The sequence below is a fragment of the Poecilia reticulata genome, chromosome 14 (genome assembly GCF_904066995.2).
Source record: "Poecilia reticulata chromosome 14, P_reticulata-male-v2, whole genome shotgun sequence".
Taxonomy (NCBI): Eukaryota; Metazoa; Chordata; class Actinopteri; order Cyprinodontiformes; family Poeciliidae; genus Poecilia; species Poecilia reticulata.
Genome location: NC_088843.1, coordinates 3,463,727 through 3,481,535, shown reverse-complemented (window position 1 = coordinate 3,481,535; position 17,809 = coordinate 3,463,727). Strand labels below are relative to the sequence as shown.

Genomic DNA, 17,809 nt, shown 5'->3' with positions numbered 1-17,809 from the left:
CGACTCACCGAACCCCTGGGGTTCGATCGAACCCATTAAGAACCACTGCTCTATATTAATATTCTAAGACAGGATGTCTTGGTTTAATAATTGTTACCTAAAAATATTTAAATATAAAACATTTCTTGAATTTAATATTTTAACCTGAAATGTTAGTGTTGATAGACATTATAGCACTAGTAACTTTGCTAAAAAATAAAAAAAACCTCTTTCCAAATAAACTCTAATTAATTTTTCTAAATTGTCTTTTGCATGATTGCTCCACTACAATAAACATGATTTTAATTAGTACATATGTATTCATGATAAAAAAACAAGCTTTACTTATCAGTAGCTGTATAGTTCATCTTGTTTATTGGTTGTACTCATACATTTTCAAAATGACAGCTTTTTATCTAAAGACTTTCAAATGAATTGTACTGTCTATAAAGGCAGACATAGAAACACAACATAACACCTTAAATACAGAGCAACTCTCTGCACAGATGTCAGACTCTGTGCAGAGAAATTCAATTTTACTGTGGTGAATTACTTTTATCCACAGTTCAAAGGAAAAATAAAGATTTTTAAAGACAGGGTTATGAAATGCTACAGTTAGCAAATAATGTTTAGAAGTTCTGATGATTTGTAGTGTAACACGTTTCTATTAACATCGTTTGCCATGAGAGTTGCTTTGTTTCGCAGGAGTTCAGTCATGTTGCAGAGTTGTTTTATTAAGAACTTTATACACCAGTGGAGGAACAGCAACAATCGACACATTTGTGCTTATCTTTTTTTAAAATGTTCTCTTTTCTGTCAGATATTCGTTTGTCACATACTCATTTCACAAGAACAGACTAATTTAAATCTGTCATAAGTTTATACCAACATGCTCACAATGTTTTGTTGCTTTTTTTTTCTTTTTGTAATGTGTGTCACATCAACATACATCAAAACACGCCCTTTTGCTTCAAACACACGACTCCAGGTCTGCCATTGTGATGTTGGAATATTATGACTTGTTTTTGTGGCTGGCAGGGTCGTTGAAGGCAGCATTAAAAAAAAGCAAGGGGTTCAGTCATGTGCTTGGGTTTCATTTAAAGGCCATGGCCATAACTTTAGGGGAGGAAATCAGTTTGAGACATAAAAAAGTACTGCAAAATAACACAAACTGGCAAACTTTACATTGGTCCAGGCTCTCCTCATTTTCAAACATCACATTTGTCCTAAGACATAAATTGCACATGTGATTTACTAATTTACATTAATCAGTATAATTTGAAGCAGAAAGAACCTCGTATTAACTCATGCGCTCAAAATGTTAGAAGATAGATATGAGTTGGGTCTGTGCTGATGTGCTGGACATGGATGCAACTCTTTGCTTTCAAATACTTCCCTGTTTGTGTGCTGTAGATTATTCTATACATTGTGCAAAAACAGCTGTAGATAACTCTAGAAGGCCACCAGGTGTCAAACGTTTGTTTAAATGTTCAATCATTCGTATGTTTACAAATGACTTTTACTTTCAGCTGCATGGATGACCTTGTTTCTAGAATGTATCAAAGCAAAACAAAAAAAGAAGAAGAAGCAGCAGACAGAGTCAAGCGAACACAGATCCTGGTAGCAGCTTATATTTTCTGTTAAACATGGACTGAAAATGAACTGTGCAAGAAAACCAAATGCAACTTTACAGTTTTATGGAGCCTTGCAAAACTATCAAAACACCTTGATGTTTTTCCACATTCCATCAGGACACAACTGCAAAAATTAATACATTTGTATGTAGAAAAGTAGTGTTTAACTTTGAATGAGAAGGAACATAGTACATGACTTTCAAAACTTTAATTTTTTACTCTGAACAGTGTGGTGTGCACCTGAATTCTGCCAACTCCTTCCTTATTCAACATTTGTCACAATCAGCTTTAAACATTTAGAAACTGAAATAATTATTCGTTTTCTTGACAGCATAGCTAAAGTTTAGGGACATTGAATGGAGAGTGTTTGTGAGCATTACTTTTAAAGTTTTACCAAACAATTCTCATTTACATTTAGATTTATCCCAAAATAAGCATGGTGTGTTCAGATAATGTTTTTCCACCACACATAGTGTTTCCCAAAGTCTTGCAGGTAGTCTGCATCACCTGGGTTGTGATGCTCTTCCTCCAGAGTTACTCTGCGCCTCTTTGCTGCTTCTGTGATCCAGGCTCTCTTTGCAAGGCCTCTGAGTTGAAATGGATGCCTTGATAGGTTTCCAGATTTGTCATGCTCTCCATTTTTTGATGTTAATTTCAACTTGGCTTCACGTTGAAAGGTTGGGTTTTAATTTTATAACCTAACCTTGCTTTAAAATTCTCTATGGCTTATCCCTGACCTATCTGATGTGTCAATTGGTCGTCATAATGTTGTTTGTGCATTAACGACCTGCTAAAAACCTTTGAGGCTTTAAAAAAATGCTCAATTTATACTGAGATGAAATAACATATCAGACTCTAATCACTAATTAAATAATTTGTGAAGGAGTTTTATCCAGAGATATTGGAGTAGGGTACTGAATACATATTCACACCACACTTTTCAGATTTGTATTTGTCATAGTGTATTATTTTACAATGATACACTATTCTGTACAAGCAAACATAAATAAATAAGTACATATAAGTACTTACTTGCAAAAAATCTGAAAAAATGTATAAGGGGTATTAATATTTTTCCAAAACTCCATATGAGCTAAAAGCTATGAAACCAGACAATCAGAAATCTCTCCCTGTAATGTAATGTGTGTTTGAACCTTTATGCTTATCAGAAATGTGAATTCAAGCATTAAACAATATTGATTGAAGTTCAGCTAACAGGAAGATTGAACTAAAATTAAGTTGTTTTTAATCCCATTATCAAATAATTGATCCTGAATAATTTTTCAGTTGTGCTTCAGAACAAACAAACTAAAATTTATGTTCACCCTTTGAATTATTGAAACCGCATATTTAATGTCAGCTGGCATGTGACATAAAATGAGTCATATTGATCACATGTTTCATTTTATAGTTCTATGAGCTTACAGAGAGTTTCAAAGGTATTCAGAGGAACAATGTCAAAAAAAAGTGTTCCTTCACACTGTATTCAATATTGCTGACAATTCTGGGCCTTAGGAGAAGAAATTTGATCCTTTTTCCTTCCCTTCTGTCTTGTGCAAGTACATGTATACTGATCAAAAAAATTAAGCTGTTTTCTCAAAAGGCCCTACATAATATATACCCTGCGGTGGAACAAACATGTGGATGCTAACAACATGAAATAGGCTCAACGTATTGAATTGTAGCTTTACATCACTGTTTCATTTCATGCAGAAAGTAGAAACATGATTATTGAGTGTATTGAGTAGTCACAAGAACTCAACAAAATTACTCCTTTTATCCTTGTTGGTTTTGAGTAGACTTGGTTGTTGTTATTCTTTTGTGCAGACGGTTTTTCACTATTATTTTTCCCTGAAAATGCACTTTTATTGCATTCCAACTTTACTGAAAAGGTTTTTCCATGCAGTTATGGCTGCATAGTCAATGGCTGATGCTTTACACTAAAATATAGAAGACCTACTGATAAATCCTTGTAAAACGCATTCAGCACCATACAATTTCTTGATCTATTCCTGTTCAGCTTGCATTTACAAGTTTCAATTTTAAACTTACTTAAGTGCAACCTTTTAGCCAATTATCCTTTTTGAACAACTCAGATACAGAAAATTTGATTGTTGAAATATCTTAGTGATATTTGACTTTTTCTGCAGCATTCAGAGGCAAAAATGCTGACAGTTCCCTTTAATACTGTTGTCCTAAATGAAATTACAGAAAATGTGTTGTAATTTACAGATATGTAATTTATTTTCTTTCACCTGTGATGGCCAAGCATTACATGCCAAAACAAAGAGCAGCACACACATTTTAAGCGGATCACTGAGATAACAGAGCAGCAGCGCCTCACGGATCTACATGTCTTATATACAGACTATATTACATTGTTCTACTTGAATATGATTTATTGTGCTTATTTACATATGATATGTAGCCCAGATGAAAAGAATTGGTCTCAAAACAAAAATGATAAAATACATTAAAGTAAAACTGAAATATTCTGGAAACATAGAAAAATAAGCCCTATTATACCTCACATTTAACATGAGGAAAGTGGCTGTTTCTCATTTGGAACCTACTGCAACATGTTTCCTGAGCCCTGCTATAAATTACTATAAATCTGAGCTGATAAATGGGCATCTGTGAATAATAGCTCTCTGTAAACTCTCACATTAAATTCATTTTGTGGCCAGTATGAGAACATTTCAGTAATTGTATTGAAATAAAAGTCCTTTGGATATAAAAATAACTATAGTAATAAAGCATTTGTAGGGGCATTTTTTAAATAAACCTATATATAAACCACTATATAAGTATTTAGTAAGTTTGTTATATTTGTTTTAATAATGTGTGCTTTGATAGGATAAAAGAATAACTAAAATTTTTAATCATTTCAAAACCCAAATCATTTCAACTTTAAGAATATTAAAGTTCAAATAAAATCATTTATGTCAGATTTCTATTAGTTCTTTTCCAAATATATTGCTGTTCTTTGAAGAGATTTTCTTTTCACTTACACACAAGACAGATACCTTAAGGACTCCCTGAATATCCTCCCACAGACACTACATTTAATCCATTTATACGTCAGTATAGGAGCCTTTCTCTGAGTGCTTCATTCTTTTGCCCTGCACAGTTAGCTGGGGACCAACAGTATTTCATTTCATTGTTGTTCTCATTGTTGTTCTCATTGTTTCATATTTAGTGTATTGCTTTTGTTTAGGGATTTCTTGATTGACATTTTTCAGTCACATATTTCAATTCAATTTATTTCACATTAAGTATTTGCGGATTTCTGCATTTTCTATAAAGCATAAATTTCCACACTTACTCTCAGTGTAGTAATGTTTAATGTTAATATAACCTGATTGACCAATTCCTCTGGAGTCCTACAGCTGTCTGACGTCTTTTAAAGGACAAACTATCCTCCTCTCAGTAGCTTCTCTTACTACGTCATCCTGTGCAAGATGTTTCTAAATATCATTAAGTTCATGTGTGTGAAAGGGAAAATACTTTTGAGAATATAACAAATCAAGAGTTAACTGCAGCCAATTACTTTAATGCAATCATTAAAAAAATCAGAATATTGGGGCATACCTTCTATTTTATTAGATGAAACGTCTCTTCAGATGACCCAGCAAGTGAAATGTACTCTGGCAAAAAGAAAATAATTAGTTTGAAAAAGACTTTTTATTTAATAAATGCAAAAACTTTTACCAACTGATTGTCATCCATTTTAAACCACATAATTCAAATTGGACTTTAGTGTTTTCCATTATAATTCCAATACATAGGTGAAGTAACTTTACTTATCTAGTATGGTAGCAGTTTTTTTTAAAGATCACTGCTGTCCTAATTTCTGCTGCTTTGCAATACATTCCCTCGCTTCTACTAACTTAAATACAAGAGTAACGGCTAACCTTTAGTTGTATCTTTTTGTTAGAAACCCAAAGACTTCATTAGTAACTGTAAACAAGAACTACATATATCAGCTCTTTCATCAGACCGATCATCAATAACTATTGATTAGCTTGTCAACAGTAAATGTGAAAAGCCTCGAACCATGTTGGCAGAGTTAGAAAACACCACTAGTACAGCCTTTTCTGTCTGTACGGTACTGTCAAACCAAGTGAGGCTTTAATTATACCATGATTTATTGTTCAGTATGAGTAAGGCGGAAAAAAATTTGATTTTTTTATTTATTTTTGTTTATGTGAATATACTGTGATGACTGTGATCTAAATGTTGCAGTTTTACTCAATTCTACCAAACCTTTGCTTTTTCTCTTTCCCTCACAACTGACTGTTGATCTACATCCAGGCAGCTTTGTAAAAATTAGAGCAATGTGCTGCTGCTTGGTGCTCTTGGGGCACATTTGCAACATAACCTGCCTCTAAGAAGGGGAATTAATTTATATGCTGATGAAATTGTGCCTCCTTCTGGCTCAAGAGTCTCCAAATGTTACCTAAAAGTAAAGCAATCAGCCCAGCTGTTTGTGCCACTGTGGCAGCAGAGATCTCAGGGAGTATTTATGGTGAGAGCTCTGTTGGAACTGCATGAATTATTGATGAGTCCCGATGCAGATTTATCTTTGACCTCCAGGCCACCTGGGTACAAACACACACGTACACACCACCGCACTCATACGATCACGCAGTAAATCAGTGTTTGTCTTTGTTGGATCAGAAATGTTGCTTTGTAATTTTTTCAGTCAAAAGGATGGCTGATTACAGTCCATGCAATTCATGAGCCATCAGTAACACCAGGTGCAACCAGTAATGATTTCAGCTGTTTGATCAGTTAGCTCTGCTGTTTTGGTCCAATGCTGATGCAGTCTGCAAGTTACTGCACATACATACAGTATATACTTGGTCTAAACTACATATAAACACATACTGTACATACTACATTTACCAAGAGCCTTTTTGCAACTGCCTTTTTAGATTATTTTTTTCTTTCTTTTGACTTTCAACATCCTGTCAGGAAGTGTCCTCCTCAAAGTTGATTTTGCTTGAAAAAAAATCCATGATGGAAAAACACGTAAACTGATCCTTGGCCGTGTGCTTGCTTGCTCCCTCCATGCTTCCCTCCAAAATTTAGGCTCAAAGGCGGTACTTTCTCAGCAGGTCGGTCTGCCACACGTACTGCCTTCCAGGAAACCTCTCTGGGATCTTGATCTTGTGGAAGTCTTGAATGCATTTTTGCAGCTCCTCCTGAACCGTTGGCTTTTCTTTTACAGGCCGTTTCTTGCAGCCACTGGTGTCTCGCGAGCTGGCTGTAAGAGTGCGCAGCAAGTCACTCTTTCGTCGCTGGTCAGACTGCTGAATCATGCTAACTGGGCCTTTCTTAGGTGGCCTGTCGAGGGTCTGGACCTTGGCATGAGGGTGCGACTGACGGCTGACTGGACCTCGGATGACTGTTCCCTGGGGAGAGCTGGTCTCCGACTGGCTCTCCGAGCTGGAGGTTGAAAGCTCGTTGAAAGAAGTGCCACTCTCGCCTTCGCCATCACCCTTGTGGTTCTTGCAGCAGCAGTCACATGGAGGAGAAGACCAGCGTGATGGACCACCTGTGGAGACAAGACAAGCAGAGCAGGAGCTAATATTAGATTCCATGGAGAGCTTCTTTTTTCCCCCACTTTTTCCTTTCTTTGTAGATCAATCTGCTTGAAGAGGAAAAACTTGACAATAGGACAAAGGAAGACACAAATTATTCAGAAAGGAAAAGAAAGACAAAGTAAGAAGCCATAGGGAAGACAAAGATGAGCAGTCAGCCGGTGCCAAATAGTTATCACCTAGAACAAAGTGACATGGCATCAGGAACAACTGGCTTTCCACCGCTCCAATTCTAAAAGTGAAGAGGCCAAACCTGTGACATTTCTGCATTGTTAATCCTGCATTGCACAACCCATTTACATCCACAAAGAGCTAAAAACCTTTTTAAAATTGAAAACAGAAGTTCAAAACTGATATATGTACTTGTAGAGTACTGTGGAAAAGAATCTGCTCCCTGAAATATTTCTTCTGTTTTTGCTTGCTTGTTTCACATGGATGTTTAAGATAATTTCATCACTTTAATATGAGACACATATAACCAGAATAAATGCAAAAATTGGTTTTCAAATAGAAAATGTTACTTTGACCGGCAGTGGCTCAGCAAAATGCAGTCAAGGTGGATTTATTCAGAGCTGCATGCTGCACCGGCACCCATTACACAGCGAGACAAAGAAGCTGGCTTTTATAGCTTGGGCAATTTCACCACGCTTACCAAGTAAAAGGGTTTTCAAAAACAAAACAAGAAAACATAATTCACACGAACCTAACACAAAACAATAAACGGTACCGCAAATATTTACATGCATGCAAATCATTAGAACTAAACTAATCTAAGGTCAATCAAAGAATAAATGTAACTTAATATAACTCTTCAGAGCATTACTCCTCTTAATTGACATGGTCATGCTCCAGGAGCTTTTCAGCAGCACCTGAAGCATTTGTCTCCCTTTGCCGCTCCTCCCTGCTGAGGAGACACACCAGGAAAGCTAAACACTCAATTAGCAAACTCAAATTAAACCCAAAGAAGTCAGAAACAAACTGACATTTTCCCCACGATCTCCCTGAACAGGAAAGATGGCCAGTCTCCCTACCTGAAAGAACGTTCAACCAAATGTCACAAAGCAACTGAAACAAAGAACTGAAACAGGAAACATTTAATCTGTAAATAAACTAAACACAACATGATATCAATAATCATTTATTAGTGATGGAGCCCCTGGTTTACAACCCAGACAAAACCAGGTTGGCTCAATGTGAATATTTAATTTGTATCAATAAGCCTAAAAAGGGTTACAAAGTCATTTCCACAAACACGGAAACATGGAAAAGTGATGAACCGTTTCAGAAGCGGTTTAGATTACCGCCTTCCATCTGTGAGGTCCCAACAGAGTCCAGGACTCCTCTGAAGCAAACCAGGCCTCACCTGCCTCAGTTAAAGACCGCTTCATGAATTATCAGCAAGAAAAAACTAAACATCTTTATCAGACTCAAGACTTTTTAAAACATATTTGGTGGATTAATGTTGTACATCCCATCACATCTTCCAAAAACACAACTCAGCAGTTCAGAAACAGACAGACAGACAGAAGCTACTGTAAATAGTCCTTGTGTTGATCTTTGTGGCTGGTGAACCAATTCAGTTGATACATTTGTGATTTCAGTCACAGTCTTCAACATGGGAACAGTTTATTTGTCCTCGTTGCTTTCCTAGCAAAGATTTTACCTTTTGAACAAATGCAGCCTGATTTTACTTGTGGTATGTAAGGAATTCACTGATGTTCATTTACACATCTGATTTCATGGGATTTGTACACAGATTAGGATCTTGTGACCAGCACAAGTCTCTAGTAAAGGTATAAGTTCATGTGAGGGAGGCAACAGCCAAGCCCACATTGGCTGTAGTTAGGGGAATTTTACACTGGAATAGTGTTAATCAGAAATAAGCCGGGGTCTTCACAGCCCTGGCTGGGTCATCCAAACATTTCTTATCTTTTTAGAGACCTAAAGCACCCAATGACCCCAGAAAACATCCTAACAGCAAGTCAGAGTGCCAAGCAAGAAAACATTTGAGTTCCTCTGTGTTGATGAGATCGAGGCATCCGTCCAGCAGCTGTGGTCTGTCAGTAATGAAACAAAAGCATCCATCCACATATCACCAAGAGGAAACCGTCGCCTTTACTAAGACCTGCTGTAAACGCTCTGGTCTGCCTGAAACATTCAGGCACCAGTGCAGCACCACACCTCTCACTACAGGAAGCAGCCATTCATTTTTCATGCTAACCTCCTGAATAATTGAGAATGTATCTGTTGCTGATGGACTCTTTGCTGTTTAGTGAGGGTAGATCAAAACCCTGGAGGCAAACACCCTCCATGCCCCACCCTAACCGATGATTGTAGGAGCTGCTTCACTTCATCTTTATTTCCACACATTTATGGTCTGACAGATTCTGGCTGCCATGCATCTTCTACTCATTGGGTACAATATTGGCTCATTTTTGTTTTCCCTCTATGCTAAGCATGCAAAATAAAACTCTGCCTGCTTTTAATTTTCTTTATTCTCTGAAGCATATTTGGATTGTTAATAGCTGTGGCGCCTGCATAATAGACAAATATTTGCTCCTCAGAGTCTTACTCATCAACAGCCACTATAGCTACATTTATGAGTATAAATAGGTGGATTTTGTGGACAGCTTGACACTGGGTCCAGATCCCATATGCACACACACATTCTTACACACTGTGCCTTCTGTGTTCAAAGTAAACCTCACCCATCAAAGCTACTGACAGAAATAGAACTCAACCCCCTTTTCCAACCATACCAGCTCTGGATCTCCTTAATTACCATTGGCATTTACACATCTCAGCTCCTGCAGACACAAACACACATTAGTGTGCATCCATTCACACAGAGAGAGTGGTGCTTCCCAGTCTGGGGTCCGTGCCCTCCCCTTAGGGGGGCATCGCTGATCACAGGGGGCGCATGAAGCTTTGATAGTCCTGAGGTTAAAACGTCACAGTGAAATTTCAATATTATAATTAAAACCTCTTATAAAATATTTGGTGATTTAATATTAGTTTTTATAAGGATAAAAAGCTAATTTTAGCAAAGTAGAGACTGATAATGACTCCCAAATAAACTTACAAGTATTACAATTTATAGCTAAAATTCTAAACATATTTTGAAACCACACCAATAACAACACAAGTTTCAAACGCTGTCACAGACTCTTCCCTGCAAATACAAATGGGAATGAGAGAAAATGAAGTTAGCAAAAAAACACACAGTGTTAAATGTAGTTTGGAAAGACTGTAGAAATCTGTGTAACGTTAACAACGTTCACTCTTCTTGTGTGATTTACAAGCTTTTTTCTCACCACCTCAATTTGCTAAGATAAATCTTGCTCCAAATAAGAAAATCTTTTCCAGAGATGTTTAGCTTAAGTTTGACTCATTTAAATTTTAATATAATTAAGTATTTCTGTAATTATTCATAAAATACCTAAAAACTTTAAAGACAACAGAACCAGCCATCACCTTCTGATTACACTCTTTACACAGTCTGAACAGAAGCTGATATATAAAACCAACTTCACAAGTAAACTGTGCAAAACATAACAAATAAAGACGTTGAGCTGCTCATGAACTACTTGTCAATTTTGAGCAGCTACTTAATCTCAGAAAATAATGATTTTGTACATATTTTGATCAATGTGAATCTCTTATCATTCGTTAACTTATCTTTTGTGTGGCTTCACCAGTAACCAGTTTGGTTATTTTTTACTGTTTGAGTCTTTCTAAATGAGTCAATGCAGAACTGAGAAAAAACTGTATTTATTTAAAGCCTGAAGGAACATTTTCTGTCTTCTGTACTTCAAACAGCAAACTATAAAGCATATAAAAACCTGGGGTTCTGCTGGTAAAATACAACAGTGTGAACAGTTGCCTGCAACTATGTGTTAGAACTACAGCATGTAAGGAGAGTTATAATGACTGTTAGAAACTCTAAAAACAACGTAAATCTTTGTAATGACATGAGGGATTTTTGACAAACAGCAATTACACAGTTTCATAAAATTATATGTACAGCAGTTGTCAAATTAACAATACTTTAACCTGTAAAAATCTTTGCACAAACTAGTTTTGCAATGGTCCCACTCTCACTTCCCTGGGATTACTTTTCCACATGTTTGTTAAATATTATTTTAATGTATGTTTAATTATGTATTACTTTTACCACTGTAAAAGATACAATCTCACTTTGGCAATAGTTCATTTATCAAGACCAAACATTTCTCAACATCATATAGAGTTTGATGCAAAAGATATTTGGTGTGAATATGTTAGAAGTATTATGTGAGTGGCTGAAATGAATGTAAATATGAACACTAACACTACAACTATGACGACGGCTACTGATACCACTAATTTCCTGTGTCTGCGCAATTCTCCTGGGTCCTCACCTTGGTGAAATAATTTAATCTCCCAATCATATTTTTGGAATATTTTCAAGACCCATCCATCCATCCATCCATTTTCTTACACCCTTGTCCCTCACTGGGGTCGGGAGGGGTGCTGGTGCCTATCTCCAGCTAGCATACCGAACGAGAGGCAGGGTCACCCTGGACAGGTCGCCAGTCTGTCGCAAGGCAACACAGAGACACACCGGACAAACAACCATGCACACACACACTCTCACTGTGAGTGTGAGTGACAAACATGACAGTCATGTTTTTGGACTGTGGGAGGAAACCGGAGTACCCAGAGAAAACCCACCATGCACAGGGAGAACATGCAAACTCCATGCAGAAAGACTGGGGCCAGGAATCGAACCCAGAACCTTCTTGCTGCAAGGCAACAGCTCTACCAACTGCACCACTGTGCAGCCCCTTTCAAGACATTTTCAAGACATTTTTACAAAACTGCAATAATGCTATTTTTGTGCACAACACTTTCAATACCTTAATATTGGTCAAAGAAAAACTATCACATGTATTTCATGGAATTTCAAGTAAATAATCAAAGTAGCACAACATAGAACAGATAAATACAATGCAGGAACAAAATCTGCCTCCCCAGCAAACACTCACCCTCTATCATGAGACCAACAAGTGGATACAAGGGGATTTAGAGCGCTGGAAGCCACTGAGATCAATAATGCAATCGGTTAGTGTAAAATTTGCAGCCCGCTCTCTTCTAAAAATGCATGACCTGTATGAAACAACGCAATCATCCAGGTCCAAGAAACAGAATTATGGCAATGAGAATCTCCTTCAAGGCCGTGTTTAGGAACACGAGTTAATTCATGTTGCTCTGAGGGGACAGTGAGTCCGCTGATCGATGAGATGCAGGCACATAACCAGTGGTTTGAAAAATGGGCCCAGTCTCCGGAGAGTCAGCTTCAAGACAATCAGCTTGTCCACATAAAATGGACCTTGTGGCAAACACTGTTATAACAAATGTCTCAAAGAGCCTTGTTCTGAGCATGAGTGTGCGGAGCCTTGTGTCTGTACAGTTGATATATGATTTTGTGATTACACTCTGGCATTTGGTAATTATAAATACCTCCTTCTAGTTCTTGATTTGCAATTCCATTTTAATTCACAGGTTTCCAGTGTTAAAGACTGCTAGGAAGGAGTTAAATTTGTAATTTTGACCACTTTTTATTCCCATAAAATCCTAAACTCCATGACTAACTTATATATAAAAAAAAAAAAGGAGGGGAAAAAAAACATTTTAAAGCAAATGGAGAAGCTAAGCACTGATAATTGAGATCTGTGAAATAAGTGAGTGGTGTCTCCGTAATTTCACAGTAATACCCTAATTACGTTCACAAAAAAGGAGAGTTAAGTATGCGGTGTTGATGAGTCAGTCAAAGCACACCGAGTAATGGCAGTGGTGTTTTTTTTTCTTTGCTAAATGAAGTGAAGAATGAAACTGTAAATGTGCAGATGAGCATTTTCTCATTGGGATTAACACTGAATGGTTTTGTGGTCTTGCTAATGGAAAGGGAGGATGAAACTATAAAGTTGCTTTCTTTAATGTTCATATTACTTAAAATACATTATCATTATCTTGCATAACTATAAGTTAAATGACTATCTATGTAAATTATGTACAAAAGAAACTGACTCATGTGAAATGATACTGGAATCATATATGAAGTAAAAATATAACATTTTTAAAGTAAACATTTTCAGTAGGTATTATTTTCACCATCACCTTAAGATTTGAAAGCTCACACATCCCCAGTCTAGAATTGTGAAACACAGACACCTTTAGAAAGTGTCAACATTTACCTTGTTAGAGGTTCCTTCTTCAAAGGTCAACGCTTCATATTTTATAACACAACATAAACGGTTCAAATTTAATTATCCCAGAGAAAACTAGTGCATTTCACATCCAAGTTGGAGGTATTTGTATGAATTGTCACTTGTTTTGCTAAACTTAGTCATTTAAATTGCAGCAAGTCCGTACCTCGTTATTCACACTATTTATACAGTTTGCAACGACCGTATGCAGTGCCTCCCTATTGTTTATGTTGTCATACTGAAGAACTGAGAAAAAATAGGTTATGCAGGTCAGAAACCTGAGGAAATATAATGTACTTTATAGAACAGGAAGTCTTTGAAGTGAGCATATGAATTTTGATGTGCTCCTGTTTTGAATAGTGAGCGTCTGGTTCCGGAGTGGAAAACCTACTTTGTCCTGCTGCATCAGAACAGAGTACTTTACATTTCCACAGTCCAAGTTTTACTGGCTTTACTTTTGCTCAGGTTTCAATGGCTCCTTGAAAACCGGGGCAGTAATTTGTAGTGAGATTTCCCATTACAAATTACATTCATCTGTTCTCAGCATTAAGCTATGCTAAAAGACAAAATGTATGTTCATAGTTAACAGTAATTTTACAGGTAAACCACGTCAAAATGAATTATTAGTAACTGTGTAAAGCTAATAGATGTATAGAATTCTTGTGTTTTAGTTAAATTATCAAACACAGAGGCATCTGAACAAAATTACTCCTACATGGGCAATTCAGAGAGATCAATCAATCTAACAGTGATGTTTCTGGACTGTGAAGGAACCCAGAGTCCCTGTAAATAACCCACAAATGCTCTGGGAAAACATGCAAACCATATATAAAAAGGCCCTGGGTTGTGGACCTTTTTGTTGTAAAGCAACTGTTCTAACAACTGCACCTATGTGCAGCGTTAAACTAGATGTTTCTATTTTTTTTCTGTGAATAAGGGAAAAACAAGATCTGACAGGAGAATCTTTAGTTGTTATTCAGTTAAAGTAGAACCCTCTGGATAAAAGTTAGAATGGAAGTGAAGCAAAGACATTTGTTATGAGCCTTTAACAGAGTGCTTAATCATCCAATGTGCAGAAGGGACCAATAAAAAGAATAGGAAAGTAAACCGTTTATTGTACAAAAGGGGCTTGCTTTGGGATTGTTTGAACAATACTGAAAGTGGAGAAAATGTCCCTTTTGCCCCTCAAACTGAATGGTGGCTTGGATAAAAACGGGTCATTTCTAAGCAACTGTTGCTACACATTTGGTAACAGAATATTTTTCTAAAACAAGAAGGTGAATTATGCAGCCTACATCATTAGAGCCTTTGGGTTTGTGGATTTCTACTTATAGATCTGCCACAGGTCATGTCAATGTGTTGTTGGCATGCTCTAATGTGAGAACATGATCAAGCTTGACTTCAGGGTTGAATACATGCATGTGTGAGTGTTTGTTTAATCATGGATGATAATATTTGTATGTGCATGCAGACACATGCCAAGTGGTAGAGTGGTATGAGTCGGTTTGTGCTTTTCTGTAAGTCTGCCTCTTTCCACATATTTTGTGCATTATCAGTGTGTCTGTGTGCAGATGCGTTTGAAAGCAGATTCTGCACGCCTTTTGTTCTGCATCCCAGAGCAAGTGACACCGAGGTTTGGAACTATTATCTGTTATGTTGTGCAGAAAGAGGAATTCTGGTGTCAGGTGGCGTCTCCATTCGTGTCATCAGAGGTGCCAGACTGTCGGCCATGCCTCTGGTATGCATCATTCAGCGTGCACGTTCTTCCTCTGACCGTTCTTCCTCTGACCGTTTCTATCCGAGACGCGTGACATGTGCAGAAGTGGAGTTGTGTGGTCTCTGACTTGTCTTTTTCAGGCAGGTGGGCAGAAGGTCTGATTGAAGTCTAATGAGTGTCACATGCTATTAGACACACACATAAACCCACCACAGCTCCCGACAGCAGCTACAGGCACTGATGTATTGATCTCAGCAGGAACCTCTACTACTCTTGTCAGCTCTGGACAGCAAAGCTAATCCACACCACACTCTCAAGATAATGAAATAAATAAACTCAACAACACACAAAGTCAAAGCTAATCATATGTACTGTAATGAATTTATCATGCTCTCTCATTAGGAATTAGTTGGTCTGCTTGTTTTCTAAAAGGAGCAGCTGCACAGCATAAAACATGTCCTTTGAACAGCGTATTTATTTTGAATGAATGAAAGCAGTGCAGCAATTATACAAACACTGCATAATCAAAAATAAAGTTTGCAGTACAATAAAAAAGTATCCATATCTTTCTTGCATTTTGTCACTTTCTCCTCCTATATGACTTGGGACAAACATCAAACAGGTTGTACCACTTTGTCTCTGACCTGACCAATGTATCCTTTGGTCTGTCAGGCTGCTTCTTCAATAAGGTTCACAGAAAAACCTCTGATACATAATTTACCAAAAACAATCCCGTCTGTGTCCTTTTCTCTTCTTCCTTTGTGTGAGACAGAATAGTTTATGTCAGAATGTCTGTTTGTTTATTCTACACTCCATTGTGCATTAGCTGGATTTCCTAAACCTGTTAAATTGTTAGCTGTAAAAATGAAGCCATGATAAATATTTGAAAAGTATTGAGCAACATCATTCCACATTGTTTCATCATTTTGTAAGACACGGTAAACATCTGGAGAAGATTTTCTCATTTCCATTCGTAAAAGCCAGAAAGTTTGACAAATTAATGCAACAGATGCAGCAGCTGACAGGAACTAAAGGGTTTGACAGGCTTCTCCCTGTCTGAGCGCAGCCTCTGTTTAGATGTCAGCAACAACAACTACAAGAATTTATGCTATTTTTGAGCCAGCTACTTTTCTTCCACAACTTGTGGCTTGACTCACAAACCTGTTTATCTGATTTGTGCTTGGCACGGCTTTTATTATCAGCCCTGCATTGATCGGCCTATAGACACCAAGGCAAAATCAAATAATAAATCTAGGCTGCTTATATTCTTCAAAAGGTTCTGAAGGACCCTCAAGCGCAGTTGACCAGACTGGGAACTATGAAGTTACTCATTGAAGCTGTGGGAAACATGAACATTTAAATGTTAGATATCAACAATGTATGAGCTGATGGATAAAGGCTACTTTAAAATGCCTTCGCTAACTCAAGTGGGATCATTCAACTTTGCTTGACCCAGAATACTGAATGGTAAATCAAAACAGACTCAGATGTTAACTTTATTATGTTGGTTTGTTCTGGGAAAATGTTTTTGTTTCCTTCTTACATTGAGCTGCAGGGGAAATAAGGGATCCACTGGAAATGTTTTCTTACTTAAGGAAAAGCTCAGAAAACCTCGTCTGCTTTTTTTCACCTTTCTCTTCCTCCTGCAGTGCTTCTCCTCTCTGCTCTGCCTGTATTGATAGGTTGGAACATTAGTGCCTCTGTATGGACGATTGCCCTCTGATTGATTTCTGTCATACAGCCTTTCTGCACTCGGAGGCTGTTCAGTGGAGATAAATGATCTTGGCACAACAAAATCTCAACTCCGCCGTCTGAGTCTGTGTCCCTTCTCTGTTTCCTACATCTTTTTTTCTGTATTTTTTTTCTTCCAAGAGATTTCTATTTTAAATGTTTCTGTAGCCTCAGAGGACCAATGGTTGTCCAAAGTCATAATGTAATGTCTACTGAGGATTTTAAAACCAGGTTGGTTATTAAAAATAAAACCTCATATTTACCTATGAATGGGTAAATATCATGACTGTCAGATGTCTAGGAATGCTTCCCACACCAACACCCCATACAGACTCATAAAAAGTATAAATGTATAAGAATCCCATAAAGATGCACATACACGTTTCAATGAGTTCTTTTTGAAAAGCTTTTGTTTGTGAGAACAGCATAAGCTGGAACTTGATGTTTTTTCATTCTTTCATATAAAAAAATTCAAAGAAAATGTGTTTAATTAAATGTGTATTTCAGATTCTAAGACAGCCCCAAGCCACTGCTGTTGAATTATTTTTGAATGTTAATTATCTAAATCACCTGGAGTTATTCCACCAAAGTGTTTACAAATCGCTCCACAATTCAAATTCATCTACACTTTTGACATCAGATGTAGGATTCAGCTAACTGCTAATCAGTCTTATCAATCTGTTCTGTTCTGATGCAAAATATGTTTGACCCTATATGTATTTTACAACACTTAATCAGACTGTGTGGATTTTTAATTTGACTATTAACAATTATGTGACAAAGTGGATTGAATTAAAAATAAATCTAATTGGACTACAACTACACATAAATAAATAAAATAATTTTCCAGTTTTATATAAACACCAGAAATTAAACTAGTGCTGCCTGAACAGA

At 37.0% G+C, this 17,809-nt stretch overlaps 1 protein-coding gene across 1 annotated transcript in view; it reads right to left on the bottom strand.

Annotated features, from left to right (window-relative positions):
* Positions 1-337: 337 nt before the first annotated feature.
* Positions 338-17,809, bottom strand: part of kctd16b (potassium channel tetramerization domain containing 16b) — a 100,587-nt gene continuing 83,115 nt past the window's right edge. The window contains exon 2 of the mRNA XM_008426943.3: positions 338-7,173. Coding sequence (XP_008425165.1) covers positions 6,710-7,173 — 464 coding nt within the window. The 3' untranslated portion in view covers positions 338-6,709. The remainder of the gene's footprint in view (positions 7,174-17,809) is intronic.